At 30.2% G+C, this 21,993-nt stretch overlaps 1 protein-coding gene and 1 long non-coding RNA gene across 2 annotated transcripts; both read left to right on the top strand.

Moving 5' to 3' along the window:
* Positions 1-2,618: 2,618 nt before the first annotated feature.
* Positions 2,619-3,062, top strand: LOC122521763. The gene is made up of 2 exons (XR_006304893.1): positions 2,619-2,807; positions 2,888-3,062. It is a non-coding gene; the product is annotated as an uncharacterized LOC122521763 (long non-coding RNA).
* A 17,632-nt stretch (positions 3,063-20,694) lies between these two features.
* LOC122521770 (THAP domain-containing protein 5-like) lies at positions 20,695-21,828 on the top strand. The gene is made up of 3 exons (XM_043642521.1): positions 20,695-20,911; positions 21,268-21,432; positions 21,522-21,828. The coding sequence occupies exons 1-3, from the start codon at positions 20,775-20,777 to the stop codon at positions 21,826-21,828; spliced, it is 609 nt and encodes a 202-aa protein (XP_043498456.1). The 5' UTR covers positions 20,695-20,774.
* The last annotated feature ends 165 nt before the right edge of the window (positions 21,829-21,993 follow it).

Genomic DNA, 21,993 nt, shown 5'->3' with positions numbered 1-21,993 from the left:
CATTTTATTTTTATAATTAAAAGAAACATCTTTATTAAAGCAATTTTTGTAAGTCAGTTGATGAACGATTAAGTATTTTTCACTACTATAGCACAAATCTAAGTAGAAAAATGTTTGTTTATACATACATATACAATAGAACTTGATTACCAAGTTTGCGTTTATCCGGCGTCTTTTTAACCAAGATAATGGTTATCTGTTGTCTTATCCTCGTTAATTTCTTTATTGTGTATATTTGCACAAATACAACTTTATAAAAAAACTTTTTTCTTTAAATTTAACATAATCTTTGATAATAAATACATATGTTTTATTTATTTCAACAAACTCAACTTTACTTCTATATTTAAATTATACTAATTATAAGAGAATTCCGTAATTATTTGTTGGAAGTTGTAACAAAACAAGACTAAGTATAAAAAAAAGTTATATTATAAATAATATTAGTATAAATGAAAAGTTTGCGTAAAAATGCATTTTTAAGTTGTAAATAAATAAAGAATTAAAAATGCAAACAGATAAAAATATTCTGATAAAAATAAGAAAATATAAATATTATTTTGTAATAAATACATATGTAAAATATACATATTATATATAATTATAGAGATATGGTAAAAGTGGTAGTGAATAATAAAATTAAAGGTGGTTTTATTTAGATTACACGGGTATAATGTTACACACTATTAGCTAACATTGATTCAATCTGATTGTGAACTGAACAATTATGAATTACTTCTCTTTTATATTTTTCTTCTATCTTTCTTGAAACTTCCCGACTATTTCGGAATATTAACCATCTGGACTATTTCTTTACTTTCGATAGGGAATATTCGAGAGGTTCAGTGCGACAAAACCTTAAACGACCGACTCTTTCAAGCGGTATCCCGTACCTAAACAAACAAATGCATTTCCGAGAAATGGTCTCTTCATCCTACATAATATTATATACATATAAATATAAATAATATTATAACTATAATATTAATCATATAATGTTATAATATTAATATAATATTATTAATATAATATATAATTATATAAAATAATATATACATATAAAACATATTCATATATATATAAAATACAAATATATATTTTTTTATTTTATTCATTTTCTGTTTGTCAATTTTTATGTACATCGGACATTTCCTTTCTAATCTTTTTCTAATGCAAGTAGCATACGTTTCTATAGCTAGTTGGTTGGGTAAAAAAAATATATACACATATACATATTGTGACCCTTATTATTAAACTCGTTTGTAATAAATCTCTTTCTTTGAGATATTTAAAAGATTACATTTGGACACTAAATGAATTCCATATAATGCAAATATAACAACTATTATCTAATGTTTCATTTTTGACAATATAGTGAAAATTACATTGAATTAATTAGGTTTAAAATAATGATGTGTGAAATAACTGATAAACCCCCTTTCTTTTTTTAATTTTAACTTTGATCACTTTCATAATTGAGTACATATATACTATAAAAAAGTCGTAGTAAAAAAATCTTTTTTACGTACAAGAATCCTATTTAAAATAATTCAACCCTAATTTTGATTATTCATTGAACTTTGATGATTTATCTATGTCGTTTGTCCTTTGATCACGCTGGTTAATTCAAGGTACTACTATATATATTCATTAAACCTACATACATACTTTTGTTATGTTTTTATTTAAATAAATTTTTGTGATTTTTACGACCCTGTCTCTCTGTACTCACATGACGTTCGGTATTGTTAGGGGATTCGTCTATTCTCAAACCATGTTAGAGCAAAACAATGTTTTTGGATACCCTGATGTATAAAAGTTCTCCCCAATTCTCAAACTCTACTAAAACAAAACGGTTCTATAGAAATGCCGTACTATACAGAGTTATTCAAATTCTAGAAAAATTCTTTTAATTTAATGATTTTAGAATTATTTACGTATAAAAAAAGATTCCTTTTTATTTTTTAGAAAAGTTATAATATTAAGTAAACATGAATGGAATTCTTTCCAATGAACGATCTTGAAATTAATTCTAAATTCGATTAAAATGCTGTCTTTTTATCTCTCTCTATAACTTTTTCAACTTGAAATTCGGTTCACCTTTCTCGATTAACACTATTCCTACCAGGACCGGTCAAATGACCGTTTTTAAATTTTCATTTGGAATTTCCTACATTCAACGTATGTAAATCGCCTTTAAACTTTACCACTTTTCCTCATATATATGTATGATATATTTTTCAATACTCACTTATTTTTCTATTGTTTATTTTCTATTATTTATTTTGAGAAAAATTTGTAGTCTGTCTTACCTACCACGACCGGTCATCTGACCGGTAGTACGATTTATACATTTATGTAAGAGTTTCTCTCTAAGACTCAATGCCAAAACTATAAAGTCGTTACAAACGAAAGGTAATGTAGTTATGACACATTTTATCCGATAAGTGCCTTCCAGAAAATGGTTTACGGCACTTCCAAGTGTTTACAGTTCTCACTCGACTATCGGGCTAACGGTGTTTATTTGCTTGATTGATATCCGATACGGTCAAGATCCTCGAATGTTCTACGCCATCTCATCTACTATGACGTAAAATAAATAAACTTGTAAGTGAAGGAAGTGTATAGACGTCTTCTCACGAATTCAAATCAGTGTAGTCTTGCGACACGAACAGAGTGCATCGAACGTGAAAGTCACAAAGAGCATACTTGGCAGTCTTTTATTATTATTTTGTAATATTTTATATCGTATTACGTGTTATAAGTGCCATTTTCAAAATAGTGAACAAGACTAACAATACTTCGCAGTAAGTTTCACATTTTATCTTTTATTCTTTTTTTATCTATTTTGATTTACATTTTCATATTTTAGTTTCTATTTTTGTAGAATATTTGTCCCCAAAATGGCAAGACGTTTGAGGAGTGCGAATGTATTATTAGAGAGAATAAATGATATCGATGCAGAATGTTCTGAAGATGATCAGGAAATTCTGGATATGGAAAATAACAATACGGAAAATTATGATCCACTTGAAACAGATTCGAACACCGATGAGAACGAAGAGAATATTTCGAACGTACGTAGACGACGAAAGAGAAGGAGATTCTTAGTTAGTTGGAAAATGGCGAAAAGAGTTTTACGATATTTAAAGGGAACTGCAGACTATGGGATAACTTATACCAAAGACGAAATCGGTTTATTAGGGTATGTAGACGCAGATTGGGCAGGAGATACTAGTGATAGACGATCGTGTTCAGGGTACAGTGTACACATTGCAGGGGGTCTAGTTAGCTGGAACAGTAAGAAGCAGAAGTCAGTTGCCCTTTCCACTATGGAAGCTGAATATATGAGCCTTTCAGAAGTTACAAAAGAGATTATATACGTTAGAAACTTATTAAAACATATGAAGGCCTATGATTTGTTAAAGCAACCAACCAAAGTTTATTGTGATAACCAAAGTGCCATAGAACTATGTAAGAATAGCGTTTACCATGGCCGTAGCAAACATATAGATATAAGGTATCATTTTTCACGCGAAGCGCAAGAGCGGGGTGATATTATTGTGAACTATTTAAGTACGGAGAAGATGACCGCCGATATATTAACCAAAGCCTTAGCGAGTAACAAGCATAATACCTGTGTGAAACTATTAAGCTTATGTTGAGGAAATCTACGACGCCTAGATAAGGGGGAGTGTTGGAAAAATAAAGCGAGTTGCCTATCTTGGTATCTCAGGCGTCTCCGATACAGTGGTACCAAACCACTTAGTTTTTAGTAAGTTGGCAGATGGTGTAATAGAGCTGAGTTAGCGCGACGCGGTATAGGAGGTAGCCACGTATTGAGTAGCAATATTATATATATTTCTCAGTTATGTTAAATAAATACCTTTTTCAACGATACTGCGTATTTCAATTTAATTGGATAACCCGACAATGTGAAATAAATGAACATAAAAAGTTTTGGTTATGATTCGTTCTTTTTTTTTTTTAATGATATAAGACCATTATTCCAATTTCTAAATATTTCAGAGTTTTAGTTTGAATTGAATTAAAAAGATTGCTACATGTTTTCATGAATTTGAACAATGTTTATAAAATACAAGCATGTTTAATCTTATTATTCGATAATAAAAAACGGCTAATGAAAAATAAGGTTCTATAACTTATATATTACTTCGGGGGAAAAAATTAAAAATTAAAAATTTGTTGCATTAAGATTTTAAAGTGAAACTTTTTTTTGATGAATTCGTAATGATTTAGTGTGTCTACTTTGTTATTAACAATATGAAAAGAAGTTGTGCACTCCTGATTCAAACTAATATACTATTCAATTAAACTTATATCACTTATAAAAAAAAAAAAGCTTATGCAACATAAAAACACATAATTGAAACAGCATATTTTCTACATATTGCAATATATATATTATATCTTATATATTTATATATATATAAGATATGTTATAATAAATCTTACAAATACAAAAAAGTAAAAAACAGATGATTTATTTCTTTTAATATTATTAAAAATGAAAGTTTAATTTCTACGAGAAGTTTAACTTCTTCTCAGATAACAGCCTAATTCAAACTTTGAAAAAAAAACAAAAGTAAAAAATTATTTTAGATACATTTGCCGAGCTAATTTTTTCTTTACGCGATTAAACTTGCACTTAAGTTGATAACATGATTAACCGTTAAACGTTTTAATTCTCTAAGCGTATCCCTGTATTAACAGATACGAATCGATACTCCGTTTTCTATCCTAAACCGATAAAACTACGTCTTAATTATTTTCTATTTTGCAGATATAACGAGAAAATTTTTGTCTAAATTAATTTTCTGTGAATAATTTTTTGATTTAATCAAATAGAAAATGTTTACATTTAATTACGATTAACCTAATAACGGAGATTTTTTATTTTACATATATTTTTATAGTGTTAATATTGATATTTGATTATGTAGAGCATAGAAATCTTATGTTACTATTATTAACATTCCTGTCGGATAATTTATATATAGACCGTTTATTTTGAAAATGATGCAAGTCCATTTTCTGTTTATTAAGAAAATTAAAGGTTTACATTTCTGTCAATTAAGAAATATAAGTTAATTATGTCAAGTCTGGCAGTGTTTCTACTAATTTATCTCAATATGTAATTTACATATATAAATTTCTTTCTACGTAATTCTTTTACAGGCCAATTTTAACTTGGACAAAGCATTGGCATTTTTAAAGGAATTAAACACCAACTAGTTATAAACAAAAAGTTTATGCTAAATTATATAAATTACGTGATCTTTTTTTTTTTTTTTAAATGGACTTACACCACTTTCAAAGTTAACTGTCAATATGCGTGTTAAATTAAAATCGTGTAAAAAAAATTTGTATAAGAACAATATCGGATGTATATTTATCTTGGAACTAATTATCCATTAAGTTGAAAACCTCTGATAATTTGATTTTAAAAAGTATACATTATAACCTGCTCAGTACAAAGTTATCTTAGAGCTCTAAGAGATAACATATTTTTCATCTGATATCCGAAAAAACTGGCCAGAAAGATAACAAAGTTAATGTAAAGATCTCTTATGCGCCGTTTTTGACGTCGGTAAGAATTCTAAATACTGATATCCAAAAGTTAACATTAATAAGATGGAATTCGGAGGTTATTCAAGACATTTTTTTATTGAATAATGTAAAATATTTCATATTTTAATAATTTTTATTTTCCTATAGTTGATAAATTAATAGAATAACTTATATTGAAATAATAATTATTATAATTAAATGCAAAAATATAATAACTATATAAGATATACTATAATTATAAAAAATATAATATACTGTATTTTAGTTGCTATAAGCTACTCGTATAATTTTTTTTTTTTAAATAGAAGAGGTGAAAATAGAATCAATAATAATTTTGTAAATACTTTTTCGAGAAATTTACAATAAAATTTTTAAATTATTAAATTTCTCTATCTTTTTTCTTTCGTTTTATTTCTTAGTTTCATTTTCTCGCAATAGGTACATATTTATATATGGATCAATTGATTATTTTTAACACGATAAATACAAGTTTCGCTTCTATCGGGCATTTGAAGGACACACACAGTCTTTGTTTTTTTATTTTTAATACTTGTAAAATTTTTAAGCCTAAGCAGTCTTCGAAAAATTGTTCAAAGTAGCTCAATTTTGCGATATATTTAAATAATTAAATAATGTAAAATAAGCGAAGATCTACTGAGTTTTGATAAAAAAGTTATGATAAGCTCTTTTCTAGTTTTAAAATGTTCCATTAAAGCAAATATAAACCTACTACTCTTTTCTCTCTTCTATCTCTTTGTATTTTAGTTTTCAAAGTTCTCCACTTTGTCTCATATTACGTTACCTGGTGCCGCAAGCGGTAAAATTGCACTTTACTGTTCACGTTTCATTATGTGATAGTCTTTCATTAATGCATTGCAATTTGTATATTTTATTGGGTTGTCCGTAAAGTTCGGGTCGGTTTATATAAATACATATGTTCAATTTATATTTTAATTATATAAATTATTTTTTTTTTTTACATATATTATAAATATTAAATTAAACTATTTTGTTTAAACAGGAGAGGTGGGTAAAAGATACTTATCGTCCTACCTAAATTCTTATTTAAAATAATATTATAAATGATAATTATAAACAATAAGTAAAGTATTATAAAATTGAACGTCACCCAAATAAAATGGTTACTGTCTCGAATTTGATTAATATTCTTTTTTTACAATGTGATGCTTTTATAAAATGACAAAAATCTTTTACATTATCATCGTTCAACGTGATTAGTTTTGCTATAATATTTCAATGTTGCTATGCACATTTGTTCGTGACTCGACCCGAACTTATCGACTTGTATCAATTAAAATAACTGAACAGAACTGTATGCTACGTCAGTCACTGCGTGAATTCATAAATAATCCCTGTTTTTTTATTTTGAGGAAAGCTATTATAAGTAATAATCATTTTTTTCGAAGAATAATAAACAATACTTGTTTTCATCTATCGAACATTGACAATTAATACAAAATTTTACACCTTCGATATCTCAATGGAGTGTTATAAACAAATAAGAATCATAATTTCTATTTGTAATCTTCGAAATAATTTTCAAGATCTACTTTACCAAAAAATACGCTGGCTAACGTATGTTCCTTCTTTTTAGCCTAATTCAGTTACCAAAATAAACGCAGTCAATGTGTTTTATCGTATCGTATCTAACAATACACACTAGAAATAAAAACTTCTTGTTCTCTTGTAAAGAATGTTGTGATGATACGGTGTTTTTCGATTAATCGATTATCTTCATAAAATTAATGTGATTAAAACTATTGTTATATATATACAAATTTATTTGTCCTGTGTTTATTTATATTCTAGTAATATGTAGTCCAATTAGATTCTTTTTCTAAAGTAATTCATGAATTATAGACCAAAGCACATGAAATTCCTAAGTTTGGCAAGTTTTACTACTTCATCGAGACATAACTTTCCTTTACGTTTATATCTATTAATTTGCTGTTTTTTTATTAGTCCTTGGAAGAATCGATTCTGCAAGTTATCAGGTGTGTTAATACTACTATTGCATTTAGTAATAAACTTTTTTAATGCGTTCATATATTGTTGCGGATGTTCGCCGATAAACTGATCTCGATTCTAAAAACGAGATTCAGCAACCAATGTTTCGTCAGTATATCCGAACACATTTGCTATCTTTGATATAAGAACTTCGTATTTATGACGAAAAAGCATGACATTGAGAACTCTTTTTGTAACTTCACAATAGCAGAACTTTCCATTATATAGAAGAAAAAATCAACTATTCTCTCATATTTTATTTAAAGAAACTCGACTGTATACTCAAATGCATGTAGCCATTCAAAAAAGTCAATAGTTTCCGGATCATATCTAAACAGATAATCGGATCCATCAGACAGTATATCTGCCATTCTTTCCTTTTTTTCGGTTTTTCCGTTGTTTCCGCTGTTTCCGTAGAATCCGTTGTTTCCGTTGAATCTGATGAATCCCATTTCTATTGTTTCTGTTGTTTCAGTTGCTTCCATATTTTCCATTGATTCTATTGCGTTTATTGTTTAAATAACAACTAAGGTTTCTGTATTTTTATAACAGGTAATTTGATAACTTGTTAGCATTTATTTTTTGTGTCCTTTGTTTCACCTTCAATAATTAACACTAAAAACATATGAATATGAATGTTTAACGTTGATTATAATATATCAGTCTGGTCGTAATTTGTTGCGTTTGTAGACCAATCGGAATAAATATAAATAGTTCGTACTGTTGTGTAGATTTGATTTAATAGAAGGAATCGTTATTAATAGCACTAATTAGCAGTGAATATGCTAACTATGTAATGGTTTTATAGCAGGAATGATTTTGTATACAATGTTTATAATACCTGAATATCAAACCCAAAAATCAGGAAATCAGGAATTATTTGTAATTCGCACAAGAACAGCCGCACGCTAGTCGAAAAACTTAGAACAAAGCCAATATGGCGTAACTGTACCTATGCACTAACGATTTATGCAGGTACCTTGTCCTGAACGGAAGGGGTCAGATGTTCTTCCCATATACGTGGCCAAAGGTACGTTACCCCCACCTTCTCGAGCCCTTGAACGCCCTCGCAACTCCACTAGCGCCGCATCAACCAAACCAATTAAGCGCGAAATACAAATTCATCACATGGATTAAATAACCCGAAAATTTAGCATGAAAATTGAAAATATTTTTAGTAGGAAAAACAAATATAATATATGTTACGGTATAATCAATTATTCAATAAACAAATATACGACGCATCTCATTCCAAGATATCAGAAACCAGATTTGTGTAAGATTACAGAATACCGTTGAACTCAAAGAACAATATTATTTATATTGAACTAAGAAAACAAGAGTATTGGTAATATCGATTATAAATAGTATTCGTAAACATGTGATTCACACGGTAATCAACTACCTGATAGTAAAAGAATCTTGTTATTTAAAAAATGTTTTTATTTTTGACTTTGTATGATTCTTGTAGAAAATTTAGTTGACAAATGATCGAATAGTTTAACAAGTAGTTTTATTTCATAGTCTTCTAAACATTCATAACTCTTTCAATCGTTGCAGTAGAAACAAATGTTTATACGGTGTCTCCCAAATTAGCAAATTGCTATCGATAATTATGTAATTTGCAATGCCAATCACAACAAAGCAATTGCGACGTGCAGGAGGGTACAAAATTACCAACTACATCTCTTTTAATTTATACCTGCAATCCTGGATACAAAATAGGTAATTCCGGTAATGTATTTTGTGATCCTGAAGGAAACTGGTTAAATATTCCAGTTTGTACAGGTAAGATTACAAACTTTTGTTTCATAACGACAATTCTTTACTAATCATTTTCTTAATAATTCTTATATTATTATAGAAATACTTTGCCAGTCATTGGCTTCAGTATCGACTAACGCTTAATCTACATTGACTGGTGAATGGGTATCTTGTGAATCTCCTGTTTTGTCTGGAACCATCGCAGAACTTAGTTGTCGCGACAATTATAAGGAAGTAGGAAAAGTTCAATCGAAACAAAAAAATCAAGTTACATGTAATGATACAGGTCATTAGAAACCCCAACCAATGCGATGTTTCCCAAATAAATAGGTTATTATTGCATATGTTAAGGGTGTGTCAGCATAATTTTTGTAACTTTTATGAGGAAAAATAACCCTTTTTCTTTATAACTAAAATTATAACACGTACAAATACTTGTAATTAGAAATATCCCGATATCTATGTTAAGTGACTTAACACGTTAAAAGCTTTGAAACAATTTGAAAAACCTAGACCTGTACGGTCTTATTCTTTTATGATATCATAGTATATTAAAGGAAAATTTTTTATAAACATATTATTAGAATATAGCATGCTAGATAACATATCTTAAATTTTAATTATTTAACAATTTCAGATAGTAAACAAACAAATATTACCTATAATTATAATTACAAGGGTTCTAGTACAATAAGTAGAAAATTTCATTGAAATAGTGTAAAGAGTTAGTTACTTATGCCATATTTAATGCAGCGTTAATTCTTTAAATTAATTTATTTTTATACGGAAAATTTTCAATTAATCTAATAGTTAGAAAAAATTGCAATATTTTCGTTAATCATATACGAGGTACATTTTTTTTATCGATTATATTTTTACACGATCAACTCTATCAATTAATCTATTTTTTAACTATTTAAGTTCATTATACATTGCTTCATGCTTTAAAAAGAAAAACAGCTAACTAACGCTAGTTTCTTATGTCACTTAAACAAAAATTAAAATTAAAAACTTGATAATTAAAAAATTGGATATTTAAACTTATTAATTGTGTTTAATTTCAGATTTACAATTGTGAATTATCTTTTGTTAAATATTATACTTTGTAATATATACTAGAATATTATTGAAAAGTGATAGCTTTTCTATAGAATAATTGAATAATTCTATATAATAATAAAATTAATTTCTAATTAATAATTTAGTAACATTAATTATAATCATATATTTTAATGTTCGTTTATCTACATGTTTTAGAATGCGGGGTTGTTCATTTAATAAAAAGATCCATTGCTATCACCGCAGCTGTAAACGGCTATTTATCTACACTCTCACAAGTTCCCTAGCACGCTACTTTGTATAAAGAAAAAATTTCAAACGGATTGAAACATTTTGTTTGCGGAGCAACAATAGTAAAAGAAAAATTCCTTCTTACCGCAGCGCACACACACATTGCATCTATGATGAAACGTATCGAAGGATAGAGATCCCAAATAAATATTATATAGCAACTGGAAACATTTTTCGTGACTATGATTCTAACCTGCACGATGAGAGATTCGTTAAAAAAGCCAGAATATAAAAAATAGAAAAGAATTTTTATTAAAATAAAATCAAATACTAACCTTGGAAAATATTAGTATGCTGCTTATACATCAATTGTAACAAAGTTAATAATATTCTTTTTTTAAAGGTGAAAGGCATTTATGTTCCTTGTAATTATGTGGGCTACAAAGGAAATTATGCTAATGACATAGCTATTTTGGAAATCGAAAGACCTTTTGAATTTTCACATTTAGTATTACCGGCATGTTTAAATGATGATCTAATTGAGTCTGGATTAGGGGTAACTTCAGGATTTGGAATAACTGCTTTAGGATCATCCAGTTTTATTCTAAAATCTGTGTCATTGCCCTCTATGTTCCACTTAGCCAATGCAAATCTTCCAAAAATTCTCTTGAATCTGAGAAACTCATAACAATGGATAAATTTTGTGCTGGTTATACAAATGGTGGATATAAAATCAAAATTAATATAGGAAAATGAACATATTTAAAAACTGTACCTACCAATTATTATTTGAATTTCAGGAACATCTGTTTGCGATGGTGATAGCGGTGGAGGATTGCTATTTCAAACTGGGAATGTATGGTTTTTAAGAGGAATCGTTAGTCTCTCTCTTGGTAAAACATTAACGGGTGGTACAACGATTTGTGATAGTAATTCGTATTCTCTACACACACGTATATCCAATCATATAAAGTGGATCCAAGATACACTTTTCCAATTAGAAACATCAAAATCACTTCCCGCATGTCGTGACTCAACTATAGCAAATGCGACTACTTCTAGTCCTGCTGAATTCATTCCAACTTCTACAAGCACTATCACATCTTCCCCATCAGTTTAAAAGTGGATTTCGAGAAGGACGGTAAATAGATCATATACTCCGAACTTTTAAACAACAATAGATACTTCTATTGAATTATTAACAATTATTTTAATATTCTAACACACTCTAATTATATTTCAAAATGTTTAGAATTATTCATATCATTTTGAACAATACATAATTATTAACATACTTTGAATATTAAAGAATTTCGATCTGATATTTTATTAGATGAAAATTTTACCCTACCGCAACGAAATCATCACTGCACAGGAACGTTAAAATAATTGCATAAAAATGAAAAAATAATTAAAATCAGAACGTTACAATATTAAATTCTATTTATTACGTATATTATTACCGTTGCACACATGCGCAATGTTAGGAAAGTTGTATAAACAACATTTCAAAAAAAAACTTTCTCAGAGGACATATAACGTTTCTTGCGTTATTTGTTACCGATAATAAAATGAACGGAGGGGAAAAAATATTAAATAATCGGAAAGTAACGTTCATACTTTTCGCAGGTGTGACGTCCTGCCACGTGTAAAATCTCTCAAAATTGTTTTTCTTTTATAATACATTTTCCATCATACAACATATCGGGAAACTCCCACTCCCTGTTTCCTGCATGTGTACGACCAATTTGTCCTGTACGGCGGTACACGCGCTCCGTAAGGGCACTCTCCGCCGCTGTTATGTGCTTGTGAGATTATGCAAACAAACCCCCACCAGGAAAAGATGCGGATGTACGTACAAAAACAAAACCGACGCCGTTGCTAACGACAATAACAGAACCGTTGCCAGGAACAGGACATACTGTGACGGAACAAATCGGGATTGCGGGCTGCCGCTGGACAGATCGTACACGTGCAGCAATCCGCATTATTTTCCATCTTCCACTAACAAGAAGAAGGTGTGCTTCGCCAGCCAAGTATTTAGTTCAAGTTTAGCTAATGGTATGGATGATTTTGCTATTAAGAACTCCGAAAAGTTTCCAACAGCAGCTGAAACCGCTGAGGTTTTAATAAAATTGGATGACGCGTTTGATCGCATGAATAGTAGTAACATTAAAAAGCCTGATTCAAAGCGTAATAGTAGCCGACGTAACGTTAGTTTAACGTTTGGTCATATTAAAAAGTGGATGGAATTATCAAACATGTTCAAACCTTTGAAATTTCATTATGGGAACTGGAATACTTTAAAAAATTCAAAAGATCGCGTTATACGTACGCCAACACCACAGGCAATCAGAGATAATTGATTAGCTTTAATCGGATTATCATCTTATTTACTATCTGAAGGCGGAGTAAAAGAGTTTGACTTCCGTAACACAACACAAGACTTAGCAACAGTAATTATTCAAGTAGAATGCCAAGGACGTAATCAAGAATTGAATCAGCCGAAGTCCGTTCTGCAGTGCTTCCATAATTGCACAATTAAGAGGTGTCGCTAAATAACTTATTATTTTATTGTAAAGAAATAATTATATTTATTCTAGATTTTATTTATGTTATTTAATAGTAAAAGTATTGGAGACGTTTACGTTATTTTTTTTGTCCTATTACAATAGATCCTTTTCTTTTAGCTATTGTTATTATTTTCATTACTACTTTTGAGTAATTTTTACTTGTTAATAGAAAAAAAAAGAAAAAAAAATACGAGTATCGGAATCGAACTCACGTTTCTCACGCTGAAAGTCAGGAACTGTAGCGACTCGCAAGCGATTGCAATGTATTTCTTAATTTTTTTGTTACACTTAACGTGTGAACTAATCATTTTGTTGGATTACTTATCAATAGAGTGCGCTGCACTAAAACAGGGTTACCATTAAATATAATAGAAAACCTAAACTAACTACTAAAACTTAAAAAATTTATTGCTAAAAATAATTAAGTTCGTACTACTCTTGAACCGTATAGTCAAATAAGCTCCCTATCCTTTAGCATTGAGTGGCAACCCGCTGTTACTGTGCAAGCTGATGTGCATATGGAAAATTCTTCTATGCCGTGTCATCATCGTATAACATCGAAAAACATTACACCAACAAACATGGAGCAAAGTTCACGATCTCGAGCACGAAATAATCAATATTTAGCTGACGCTTCAAATATACATGTATTGTCTAATCAAGACATTGTACCGGATGAAGAACGCAATTCGTTAAATCAAGACACAATCATGGATCAGGAATTACCTCAATCAGGTGTACCCTCTATTTACTCTGACTCTTCAGACCAGTTAGTAATTAATCATTCCACTGGCGAGCAAATTGATATGGATTTACATCCTTCTTTACCATATAGCAATTATCATCAATTTAAACGAGCTCATAAGGAATTTAAAATAAAATTCTTGGACAATTCACTTGGAGATCAGTGCTCAGTATGTGACAAATTGTAGTTTAAAAAGGATTTAAAAGAGCCATCTAATGAACATAAGGATATCTAACACAAATTATACCTAATGTACCTATGGAAAATATTAAGCTTTGTAATACATACATACAAGCTTTAAACAAGAAGAATATTCCTTTAATATCAACATATATCCAGATGTACCTTAGCATCTACCACCTTTAGATTTAATTTCTGAAAGATTAATTTTGCCTCGTATTCATTTTATGCAGATCAGACGTCTGAGACATGTAAATGGTCAATACGCCATTTACGGTCAAGTAATTAACGTGCCTTTTTCTGTTAATACAATGATCATATCTCTTCCAAGAAATATTGATGACGATTATTGTGTAAATGTACATATCAAACGTAAGAAAATTCACCGATCTAGTTACTTACATGGCATTGTTAACAAGCGTAAAATTAAAAAAAAAAGCTTGGCTACAATTTTTAATACCGCATCCGTTAATTAAAATTGATGATACATTTTATTAATGATAATCAAATTAACGACCAAGTTAAGCAAAATGATGTCAGCGAAGACATTTCTGTAGAAAAGAGTCTTACGGCGCACCAACAGACATTAATGCGGGATTAATACAATATTTACGTATTGCACATGGCGAAGAAAATTTACCTTAAAGTTTATTATTTGATTAACATGCAGGAGAACTTTCTTTCCCGACAATTTACCTGGATCAGTTGCGTAATTTCAGAGATGGCGTTAAAGCAACACCATTTATGATGGCTTCTAGGGAGCTTAGAAGATCTGATCGTCGTGCAGTTACACCGTATCATTTATTGTATATGGCAATGAAGATTATGAAGATTCGAGTTCGTGACTCTTTCATAGTTGCTTTTAAATACGTTAGTAAGGATACCAAAATTACTAGAAAACAAATTGAAGATGAACAATACATTACCAATTGTATTGAAACCAATCTTGCGTTTGTAAGAGCTATTCCAAATTCAATGTGGTATTGGATGGATCGTAAAAAAGACCTTTTTGTCATTATTAGACAGTTTGGTAAGCCAACTATTTTCCTTACTGCGAATGCTAATGAAATTGGTTTGAATGATCTTCTCCAAAAGCTTTATAAATTCAAGCACAACGGCGAAAATATTTCTGAAGAAATTGCTTAAGTCTTACATTATCTTGACAAAATAACACTTATCAACTAGGATGCAGTTTCGTGTGCTATACATTTTAACAAATTGGTCAATGTACTGTTAAAAATTTTGATATCATCTAAATTCAGTCCTTTTGAAAAATATTATGTTGTACATTATTTCAAACATATTGAGTTCCAGCATCGTGGTAGTCCACACACCAACATACTACTGTGACTGGCTAATGCTCCAATAGATACACTTGATAAAAATAAGCTGGATGCCATTGCATTAACTGATAACCTAATATCTGTTTCATCTCAAGAAGCATCAAGTAACATTAAACTACAAACACACAAGCATACAACACACAAGTTTACATGTTACAAAAAAATAGTGGCAAATAAACCGCAGCAATGCAGATTTGAAGCACTTTTTATATGCCTAGTAGGTCTACTGTCATATTATCACCCATGCAGAAAGATCAGCCGCATTTTAAAAATTATCTTCAACGTTTCAAAGCTATTTGGATTAATATCGAAAATGATGATTACTCAGATATAGATTCATTTTATGAAAATAACAATATCACTTATGTTGAACGACCGACGCCTTGTATCGGTACTCCGGTGGTTTTCTTGTCGTCGAAAATGCACTTATAGGTGGATGTTGAGAATCGTTTATTTATGAGGAATGAGGATAGGTAAAAATAAATTAAAATATATTTTTTAAGCCCAGTCAGTACTAATAAGTACAATTTATTTGGCTCGTTGCAGGGAAAAGCCTTTCGGCATAAAAACCCTGGTTGAAATACAGTTGATGATGATGTTTCGCTGGCTTGCCTATCGGCAGTTATCGATGATGATGATATTCCAAAGCAGAATATAATTCTGACCACGTGCCTTCTTCCTTTGTTCCTTTGTTCCACTGATGTGAAAGCACGCGGCTTTTATAGAAAAAGACGATGCAACGCGCGGACTAATTACCGAAAAGTTAGATAACGTAGCTGTCGATGCATATGATTGGCCTAATAGGAATGGTGGGAGAACGCGTGCTAGAAGAACGAAAGCGCACTGCAAGGAGCTCGCTGCGCTCCTTTGTTACACCGTAACTAAGATATTTCTTTGTCGCTATATCTCGGCACGCGTCGATACGTCTCGACACGTCCAAATGATTCTCACTCACTCGCTTGCGTAGGATACGCAACAACTTCTGATGAAGATTAAAACAATATACTTCGAGCTGGAATTAAAATGCTCAGAGTTTTTATCAGACGTCAACGTTGTGAAAAATTGCATAACCTGTTTACTTCGCGTTTATATTTAATATTATTAAATCTAATATAGATATCCAGTTTATCACTGAAGAATATTCATGTGCCAATTACATTGAAAAATATCTAAATAAAACCAACCGTGGTATTATCTACCTACAACATCAGATTATTGAACTTATGAATGAAAATCCTAATTTTGACATTGTGGAAATAACCAGAAAATTAGGCGTGAATATGCTAAACAGTGTAGAGAAAACTAGTCAAGAGGCTGCGTGGTATTTACTGCGGGAGCCAATGTCAAAAAGTTCTGTTATTGTTACCACCATTCCAACTATGTGGCCAATTGATCGTCAAAGAATAGGAAAAACACATAAACAATTAGATGCGATAGGTATTGGAGAAGATTCTACAGATATTTGGAAGGAAAATGGTTTTGATAAATATGAACACCGGAACCAGGATTTGGAAAATGTAACACTTGCTCAATTTGTTGTTAATTATAACATTAAACCCAACAGTACTTACACGAAAAGAAAAGTTCCACGTATTATTCGTTATTGAAATTATAATACGGGACAAGATTTGAATAATTATAAACGTGAAATGGTATCTTTACATTTTCCATTTCGAAATGAAGATGAAGAAATACTCGCTGAAATGAAATTCATTGAAATATACAACAATTATAAAGATGTAATTTTAATTAGACGTAAAGAATTTGAATCTAACTTGGATATCCAAAAAACTATTGAATTTTGTCGAAATTTATGTCGAGAAGACGGTATTCAAGATAATAATGAAATGCAAGATGTTGCTAATGTTATGCCTCATCCTAATGCATTTTAAAATTTATATAACGATTCTATTTCTGATGTAAACAGAAATCTTCGCTTTGATGTACTTAACACAAACTTGGTCGTATTGCTAAAAAAAGAGAAAATTTTATGCCTCATATTCAATTTTGTGAGTTGATGAGAATGGCAAACGATAAGCAAAGAAAGTTTTTGCTACATGTTATTTCAACTCTATTAACTACAAATCGTGATCCATTTCAAATATTCTTTACGGGGCCAGCAGGATGCGGTAAAACTTTTGTTATAAAAATTCTCATGGAGATTTACAACCGATACAGTGATAACGATGGATATTGTAACTCTTATGTTGCTTGTGCTTCAACAGATAAGACTGCTGTCGCTATAGATGGAACAACTATAGATATTGCTTTAAAAATATCTCTATCAAAGTTACTTCCATTAAGTATCGAAATAGCTTATCAATACAGAGCATTATTTAAATACGTTAAGGAGATCTTAATCATTGATTAAATCAGTTTGATTAGTGCTCAACTATTTGCTCAAATTGATTTACGTTTAAAGCAAATAACAGGAAATTTCAACACTAATTTTGGTGGTTTAGATATTATTCTGATTGGAGATTTACGCCAATTACCTCCAGTTAGAGCTACTCCAATATATAAACAACAAAATCAAAGGATTGTTGGACCTAAATAGGCCAAAATTGTGGCGAGGATTAAAATTTTTGAGTTAGACCAAGTAATGAGGCAAGCAAATCAGCAATTTTCTTCTATATTAACTAAAATTGGAAGCGATGAACAACTTAGCGTTTTGGAATTAGCTTTATTAGAATCACGTTTTGTAACTGCTGAAGAAGCAGAAACTAAATGTCCGTATGGAATTCGATTATTTAGTACAAATGAAGCTGTAAAAAGATATAACAATAAAATTTTAAATCTTGCACAAGACAAAATTACTTCAATAGCAAAAGATGTATTCAGTGGTTGTACATCGGCAGAGAAAATAGCTTCCTTTCGCCAAAAGCTGTACAGAATGTCATTAATTGATACTGGAGGATTGCCTTACGAAATTATATTTGTGAAGGATGTTTTCTACATGATAACGACAAACATAGATGTGTCTGATGGTTTAGCAAATGGAGCTGTAGGTAAAATTGTTCATATTGAATACAATGAAGATGGAGAAGTAAATGTTGTATGGCTTGAGTTTCCGCATTCACTACAGATTGGCCAGAAAATCAAAAAGAAAGTAGCTGGACATGTTGATGCTATTCAAATTAAAAAAACAGCATTGCCGATCGGACTTAGATCTTCAACTATTTCTCTTAACAACAATAAAACAAATATTAACGTTAAGCGTTTACGTTTACCTCTAATTTGTGCTTGTGCAACGACAATTCAGAAATCACATGGGAACACATATCCCGAAGTTGTTTATGAATACAATAAAAAACATCAATTGGCATTAGTCTATGTCGCTTTGTAACGCGTAATAAGTATAGAGGGCTTATATATTACAGCACAAGACAATGATAATACTTTTTATCACGGACGAAGACCATCAACTGCAGTGATTAGCCCTTTCAGTACGAGTGTCGGATATATCCGGCATCCATCCGATGATCTGTGTGGTCAAATGTCGGATATATCCGGCGAGCATCTGATCACTGTTATCGACGAGTGCCGAATATATCTGACATTTATGATGTGTGACAATCCGTGAGAAAAAGAAACAAGTGACATCTATGTACATTTTATACAATTATATTTTATTTTACTGACGTATGTGATATGAAACTTATTGAAAATATATTTCGCACTGACGCATAAAACCTTGAACTTTTACATTGTTTAACAATCGTTCTGTGTTTTTATCTGTGTTGATTGGCTATCAGTGGAGCGATAGTTCTAACCTAATACAGATCATTTTAACAAAAAGTCTTTCGTTACAAGAATTCTGGAAAAACAGCTACAGGTATAATTGTTGTTTGATTTTAACTAATCTATTAAAAAATTTTGAGGTTACGCTTTTGTTCGAAACTTGTTTATAGATTTTAAAAAATTCAGGCCCTTTTCAGAATGAATAGAGGAAATAAGAAATTTAGAATCTTACTGACTCAGAAAGTGACGAGAATTGTGAAAATGAAAATAATTTCAATCGACGTAAAAGAAGAAAAAATGTAATATATAGCAGTTCTGAATCAGAAACAGAATTGACCCAAGAGGTTGATAACACGAACTGTGAAATAAAATGGTCAAACAATCATTTTGTACCAAAAATTCATCGATTCAATTCAAAACATTCGGGAATCACCAACCAAATACACCTGTCATCTAAAATCATTGATTACTTTCAATTATTTATATCTGAGGAGATAGTAGATATAATTGTAGAAGAGTCGAACTATTATTTGGCCCAACAAACCAATAACAATACGAATAATCAAGAACCAATGACGCGATATGAGTTGTATTGTTTTTTGGCCACGTCGTTATTGATGACGCGAAATAAAAAACTATCACTCAAACAGTACTGGAGCACAGACGATTTTCTACGCAGCGATATTTTTGGGAAAATAATGACCAGAGATCGTTACTTTCTGCTACTCAGAATCTTACATTTCTCCCATGAACCAGAATACATTGACGACCGCCTAATAAAAATAAAACGAATAGTTGACATACTGCGACACTCGTTCAGTGGGGCATTTGTGCCTTACCAAAAACTTTGCATAGACGAAAGCTTACTTCTATACAAAGGCCGCCTATCTTTCAAACAATATATTCCGAAGAAAAGGAATCGGTTCGGGATAAAGTTCTTTATTCTTTGCGATTGCAAAACCGGATTCGTGCAGGACATAATCATTTATACTGGAGCATCTACAGTTGCGGATATTCCGATCAAGAACATTAGAAAGTCTGGAGCAATCGTCTTACAACTATTGAAGACATACTTAGGAAAGGGCCATACACTTTATGTGGATAATTTTTACTCCAGTCCCACATTATTTAGTCTATTATTCGCTAACCGCACAAATGCATGCGGGCAGTAACAAAAAGACGACAAGGAATGCCCAAGATCGAAAATAAATTGAAAAGGGGAGAGGTGTCTTTTCTTAGTTCCGAAAGTTTATTGGTTTTAGAATGGATGGATAAGAGAGAAGTATATATGATCTCAACTATGTGCATACTGCTGATGTTATGACAGTATCCAGACATAGAGGAAGACAGAGTATACAAAAGCCTGTATGTATTGTAGATTATAATAATTCAATGGGTATTGGCAAGGTGCGGAGTGTATGGTGGGGACAATTGAATCGATTGCAGCGATCGCGGTGGTCAAATTTTCGTTAAATCATGCTTGATTTAAATGTAAACAATTAGATAATATAATTAAAAATGGTCCATAATAGTTGCTGTGTAGTTGAATGTAAGAATACTGGCAGAAATAGTAACTGCAAATTTTATACATTTCCAAGTGCTAGTTGGAAGTTAGAACAAAGGAGAAAATGGATTAATGCAGTTAAGAGAATAAAGTAAGTAGTGTATAACCTAACTTAATAATATGTTTACTCCAATTCACGTGTATGAATGAAAATAATTTTGTAATATTAATAAATTTGTGAGTATAATTTTGTGATTATTAGTTTTTCATGAAAATAAATTTATCAAATATTTGATAATTTTAAGAATTTTCTTTAATAAATTAATTATGGCAAAAAAAAAAATATAAAATAAATCGACTCGTAAAAATGTTAAAAAAAAATTAAAAATGCAATTCTTAAAAAATAATTTTTTGGAACTAATTTTTTTCTGAAAAAAAATTATAAAATTCTGTAGTGACTGCTAACTTGAATGTATTCGTTTTTTAATGAAAAAAAATTTTTATTAGGATTGACGGATCACCGTGGACTCCGAAACCAACAGATACTATTTGCAGTGACCATTTCGTTGGAGGTGTAAAGGGTGAAGAAGAGACAAGTCCAAGCTACATCCCAACGATATTCCCTTCAATTTATAATAAACCTACAATTAATGAAGAAACTTCTTCTAACAGGTAATATATTTAAAGTAATGAATACCTCTAAAAATTGTAAAAATATATAACAGTTATGTACAAAATTAACTTTTTTTAATTTATTACAGGCATGCACGTTTCTTAAAGCGAAGATTTGCTAAAAATAATATAGCAGACTCAGGCGTGGTCACAAACACTGAAAAATTAAAAAAAAACAAAAATTTAGCAGTCTCAGAAGTGGTCACAAACACTGACATTAATCAAATGATCATTGATTATACAATGGACTTTACAAATGTACCTATTGAAAAAATTGACAAAGATTGTCAAGTCGATTTCCTTTCAAACTCCAATGAAGCAGAAAAAACATTTATTTGTAATAGATACATATATTTAAATGCTGACAAGTGTGATGTCGAAATTCAAACTTGTTAAAAATGACAATTAAAATATTAAAAAATCTTCAACATAATGTTACATTAGTAAAAACAACTATTCATTAATTTAAAATAAACTATTATTTTTAAAAATCTGTTTATTTAATTTTTTTTATATATATTTATTTTTTTTATTTTTATTATGATAGTTGCAATGTTATTC

The sequence above is a fragment of the Polistes fuscatus genome, unplaced genomic scaffold (assembly GCF_010416935.1).
Source record: "Polistes fuscatus isolate 324 unplaced genomic scaffold, CU_Pfus_HIC Scaffold48, whole genome shotgun sequence".
Classification (NCBI taxonomy): domain Eukaryota; kingdom Metazoa; phylum Arthropoda; class Insecta; order Hymenoptera; family Vespidae; genus Polistes; species Polistes fuscatus.
This window is presented reverse-complemented; position numbering and strand designations above follow the sequence as displayed.